Source organism: Nicotiana tabacum, chromosome 3 (genome assembly GCF_000715075.1).
Source record: "Nicotiana tabacum cultivar K326 chromosome 3, ASM71507v2, whole genome shotgun sequence".
In the NCBI taxonomy this organism is placed as follows: Eukaryota; Viridiplantae; Streptophyta; class Magnoliopsida; order Solanales; family Solanaceae; genus Nicotiana; species Nicotiana tabacum.
The window spans coordinates 77,877,385-77,883,236 of NC_134082.1; the positions used below are offsets into that span (position 1 = coordinate 77,877,385).

Consider the following 5,852-nt stretch of genomic DNA (forward strand, 5'->3'; position numbering starts at 1 on the left):
ATATTAGGATCCACTAACTAGGGAGGTTCAAACTTTTTATTCATTTTGGGGTTTTGAGATTTAATAGGGAGGTTGCAACTTGCAAGAGAGAATCAGAATCATTGCGTATGTCATAGTTTATGATTGCCGCACCAAAGTATCTGTACAAAAAGTACACACACACATATATATATATATATATATATATATAAGGGTGACAATTTAAGTCCAAATCTATTTGACTCGTCCAATCCGTTCAAGATTACGTTGGTTATTGACTCACCCATTTGTTGAAGTCAGCCCATTTTGACCTAATCAATTTCAGCCCATTTAAAATTGGGCTGATTTTCAGCCCAAATTGATACATGAGTAATTTAGCTAAAATAACTTAGAAATAATTTTTTTTCTTGTTGGATATGTTATATATGACTATAACTGAAGAAAAAAGCTTTATTCGATAATTAAAAAATCCATAAAAAATAATCCACATTAGTTAAAGCTTGATAAGAGTTGGGCGGGTTGGGCTATGACCCAAATTTTTGGGGAGAAATTCAAAAATAGCCTGATTTACAAGTGATCAATCAAAAATAACCACATTTTCAAAGGTAATCGAAATTTAGCCACTTTTTATGTAAAGATAAATCTGAACGAAAACACTGTTCAAAATCCGAAAAAATACTCCAGCATAATATACTCGAGTTCCAGTATAATATATCGGTCAAGCATAATATACTGGAGTTTGGAGCACTGGTGCTCCACTCTCTAGTATATGCTGGAAATTCATGCACAGGTGCACCAAACTCCAATATATTATGCTGGACCAGTCTTTGTTACAGCAAAATAATGGCTATTTTCAATGACTTAGCAAACGCTAGCTATTTTTGAATGAGCAATCCGAAAACTGGTTAGACCGTGCTATTTTTACAAATTTTAGCCCAACCTGATCTAACCCATCTTAGCACAAATTACTTTTGACCCGCCCATTTATTGACTCAACTCGTTTTGACCCGCCCAAATCAGTTCAACCCACCCATTTCACACCCTTACATATATCCAATGAAATCCAAAGCACAAGTGCACCATTGCAATTCTGCAATTCCCATTCCGAGAAATCAATCACTATTCAATACAACTATAATCCAACAATGTACACTTTTGTTGAGTGCAAATCAGTTGTCTTGATAAAATTCAGAACCTATTGTATTGTATGTGGAAACCAATTTCATGTACAATAAAAATAAAAAGAATTGGACTAGCCTAACTGCCTATTCACTAAAGGTTAAAAAATAAAAATAAAACCAGAGGCCTAAAACATATCCTCAAAATATCTGGAAAATCTGCCTTTGCCTCTGGCTTTTCTCTTATAAAAAATCACCTAACATTGACCCAATCATCAGCAGAAGACCATTCAGTGAATTCAGGTCTAATTTCACTCACTAATCCTCGGAGCCTCTCCGTCGTTGAACTGTACCATGACCCACCGCTCAAATTAAGCTTTTCTTGATTATCCGACGAGGGCAGACAAGTAATTGAACTTGTTACCGATAATTGATCAGAAACCCAATCTGGGAAATCAAATGGACATTTAGGAGATGATGGAATTTCACTCTTATTTTCTTCATTGAATGTAACAGTGCCATAATAATCATGATCAGCCGCCACAAAGGGATGATTTAAAAGCATCTCAGCCGTCCATCTCTTACTCGGATCTTTCACAAAGCACTTTTCTAAAAAATCTTTTCCTTCTTCTGATAATTTCTCTGGGATTTGAGGCAATTGATTTTTTACTCCAATTGCCATTAACAGTTGTGTAACATCTGAGAATTTCCAAGCTGGAACTCCGGTAACCATCTCAGCCACCACACACCCAAGTGCCCATATATCCGCCGCCGTACCCTGTTCACCGCCGGTGACCATCTCCGGCGACATGTACAATGGAGTACCTCTCAATTCACATCGAAAATTATCATCCTTCTTGGTTGCAACTCTCTTTGCTAATCCAAAATCAGCAATTTTCACTTCACCATCTTGACCTAAAAGAATATTTTGAAGCTTTATATCACAATGAACGTAACAAATTTCATGAATATACTCTAACCCTCTGAGCATACCCTTTGTGTATGCTTTAACTTCAAATTCCGACAACCTTTGATTTTTCGAATTCTTGAGTTTATCTGATAAGGAACCACCAGAAGCATACTCTAATAAAACATTGTACAATTTTTCGCCGTTTTCGAATGAATAACTATCACCAAAGCATCGGATGATTTCAGGGCAACTTTTAAGTTCATCCAAAATTTTCTTCTCGTTGATGAGGGTAGCCGACTGAGAAACCCCAGATGATTTCACTACCATCAATGGAAGAATTTGGGTACTCTCTTTTTGGGGTATTGCAAAACTGACTTTTCCAAAACTTCCTTGACCAACAGCTTCACCACGAACCCAATCCATGAGATGAAATTTTGTAAAATTTAAGGCTTTTGTTTGGGTAGAATGGGAAGAAGAATGTGAGAGAACAGAGCAGGCGACAAGTCACAACTAGCTCTGTTTAACACATGTTATTTTATATGTGTATATATAGGGGTTGGGAATGGGATAGTTTTCCTATTTTTGTTTGGTTTTAGTTTATAGGCCAATTAATGATGTTTCCACGAGTCGTGATGAAATATGTGTGTGTTGAGTGTGGAAGTGGCAGTAATGTTATGAAAAGAGCACGTGTTTTTGTAAATACATTACTTCCTTATTTGGCTGAACAGAAACAGCGTACCTAAGTTTATAGAAACGTGGCTGTTAAGGTGGGAATGCATTAAATAAAAGAAAATTGAAAAACGAACTTGGAGGGACCCACACGGGAACTTTCCAAAATATTCTCAAAAAATATGGTAAATTTCCTTATAGGGTGTGTTTGGTAGGAAGGAAGAAAATGTTTTCCAATTTTACCATATTTGGTTGGCTTAAATGTTTTGGAAAATATTTTTCTTATGAACTCATTTTTCTCCAATTGGAGGAAAATATTTTCCTTATCAAAAGAAGGGAATTTTTTTTTCAAAACTCGTTCTCAACCTTCCCCACACTCACAAACCCACCCCACCCCCTCTCTCCAAAACGTTTTTTTTTCAAATTTCAGTTTTTTCGTTACTACCCACCCTACTACCCCTCCACCCCACCCCACCCCACCCTCACTCCCTCCCGCAAAAAATTATTTTAAATATTTTTCAGTTTTAATTTTTTTATTTATCGGTTTAAAGGTTCAAATTTTACAAGTTCCAAAAAGTTATGAGTTCGGAGGTTTATATGTTTGAAAGTTTATGGGCTTAGAAATTATAAAGTTTACGGGTTCAAAATTTAGCGCTTCGAAAGTTTATGAAATTTGTGGGTTCAGAAGGTTGTTGGTTTGAAAGTTTATGGCTTCATGTTTATTATATCTAAATTATTTATGAATATTCTTGAAAAGTCATTTTCCTTAATTTGTGTACCAAACATCGAAAAATGAATAAGATTACTACTTGTTTTCCAAGAAAATATTTTTTAGGAAAACATTTTCCAAAGAAAATATTTTCTGTTATATCAAACAGAAAACACACCCATAATCAATTAGGATTCCCCTGCTTGTTCCGTGGTTCCAATTTTACAAAAAGGTTCTTCGCTCTTTTGCCTTCTAATTCTCAAAAAAAAAATTAAAACCTAATCAGCGCGAGTTATTAGTTTGTTTACCGTGAAAATGGTAATAACAATTAAATTTGTAAATGGGATTCTAAAAATACGTGATCTATTCCCGAACTAGTTGTTAGAGCAGTTGATGCTAATAATATGGAATCTAATGATGAAAAGTTAACTAAAACGAGATAGTAACTGAACCGTAGGGCCTGCTGCCCGAGTGTAGGTATGATCGATGAAGGAGGGGAGCTCGGTTACCAGCACGTGGAGATTAATTACAAAGTATGGAGATGGGATGGCTCGACGCGATGCCTAAGCATTGGCTCTATATAGGCCGACCCTGTCAGGCGTAGCCGTGTGCCTTAGGAGCTTCCCTCTTTGTCCTGGCTTCGATATCTATTTTTTTCTAGGTCGGGCCTTGACAAACCCCGAGGTCGGGAACTCAGTCGTGGCTTCTCGTCCTCGGGGTCTTGAGGCGTTCTTCCGAAGTGACTCGACAGCAAGAAATCGAGTCCCCTAATTTTGCCACGTACAGATAGTCTTTGCGTTTCCTATAACGAAGCGATGGGAAATGATCCTAACTCCTCGAGCTCCTTACGGCGACGTCATTCCGATGATGCGACTCCTGGCGCGAGTTTTGTGGCGACTGGGGCATCTACGGGCTCATGCATTTTCGACTTCATTCAGTGCACTCCTAATTCCCGCTCTTCACGTTGAAAGTACCGCCGTCGATTTGTTTTTCCAAAGATGCATTAATTGTGCCTATCGGTCAATCTTCCAAGTCCTCGATGACTGCGTCATAACCCCCTATAAATGGGGGTGTTCTGGCGTTGTCTTTCTTATCCCGGTGCCTTTGTTGGCTTGCTTGCCTATTCTCTCTTACCATCTTCTTCTGCCTGTGAACATTATTCTTGGGGTTCATGGCCTCAAGGCCGTTTGGCGGAGATTCCTTAGACTGTGTTGTGGCCTTCTATCGGGCCCTCCCTGCATCGAGTATAACCATGTTGTCCCGCTACCGCTGTGGTTGTTAACATGTTCACTGTGGCTGCTGCTGTTGGCCCGATGCGATGATGTACGGGGAGTCAGTTTCCCTCTCATGTAGACAGTCGTTCAGATTATACACCGCTGCTCACTCTCAAACCCAGGCCTGGTGTGGCACTTCATCCTTAGGGTTTTTTCTTTCCCAATTGATAAAGTGGCACTAGCGGCCGTTGAGGTTGGGGTCCGCCAAATCTTCAACCTTTGGCTTCGGCAGGCCATGTCTCTTTTCTCTGCCTCCCCTCATTTTCCTCTTCTTCATCTTCTTTGGCGGGAATCCCTTGGGGGATTGAGCTGGGAACCTAGAGGAGGTGGAGGCCGAAGGAACCACCCTCGAGGATGCATGCTCGAGGAGGCGGCGCTTGAGGATGCTGATATCGGAGATGTATCTTCGAGGGTGGATTGGGACCTCGGGTTTCATCACATGTACATCCTTCCGTTCCTCCTATAGATCTCTGTAGGCTTTTGTAATTGTATGTAAGGACCCCTCGAGGGCTGCTTGTACACAAATTTTTATGAATAAGAATACACTTTACTGATTTCTGCTTTCCTCATTTCTGTATGCTCTCATTCCCTTTGAGGCCCTTTGAATGCCTTCTTTTATTTGTTAACTGCTAATATCTGACTTGGGTGCGAACGTTCTTTCCGATCCTCTACTGATCAACATGGCTTTCTTTCGAATCCACTGCCATACCTCGGGCCAATCATGGATTGATCTGATAGGCCCGGGCTATCAGGGCCCTCCAAGTCGTATGGGGATAATGCATCGAATTTCGGGGCCTTCGGGAATGTTATCCTGAATGGAGGTCAGATTTGGGCACCCGGGGGTCCCTTTTGATCTTAATGTAGATAGCCCCTTTTTAAAACATATAGGATAGACTTCTGCTGAGGAGTTTCCTGTACTCAAGTGCTGCCTCGTACCTTCGTGGAGCTTTCATGATCGGAGTTTCTTGTGTTTATTCCTCTTTTCTACAAAAGGAATCATAAGACCAGGTACTGCCTCGTGTCGAGTGATGGCGTTGAAAGTTTTCCAGAGTCCAACTTCTCTTTGGCGGGGATCCTCGAGGTAGAGCGCTACCTCGAGATTTGAGATAATACGGACAATTCCTCGAGTCTTGGCCTCTCGTCGAAGGATGCTTTTCGGATCGGGTATCACCCCGTCGATTTGCATCGAGGTT

At 40.2% G+C, this 5,852-nt stretch overlaps 1 protein-coding gene across 1 annotated transcript; it reads right to left on the reverse strand.

Moving 5' to 3' along the window:
- Positions 1–1,036: 1,036 nt before the first annotated feature.
- LOC107782983 (mitogen-activated protein kinase kinase kinase 20-like) lies at positions 1,037–2,553 on the reverse strand. The gene has a single exon (XM_016603941.2). It carries the CDS (start codon positions 2,428–2,430, stop codon positions 1,351–1,353), a length of 1,080 nt encoding a protein of 359 aa, XP_016459427.2. The 5' UTR covers positions 2,431–2,553; the 3' UTR covers positions 1,037–1,350.
- Between the last annotated feature and the right edge of the window lie 3,299 nt (positions 2,554–5,852).

Bases quoted from the DNA above. Each gene is read 5' to 3' on its own strand.
- LOC107782983 (XM_016603941.2), bottom strand. From the start codon at position 2,430: ATGGATTGGGTTCGTGGTGAAGCTGTTGGTCAAGGAAGTTTTGGAAAA.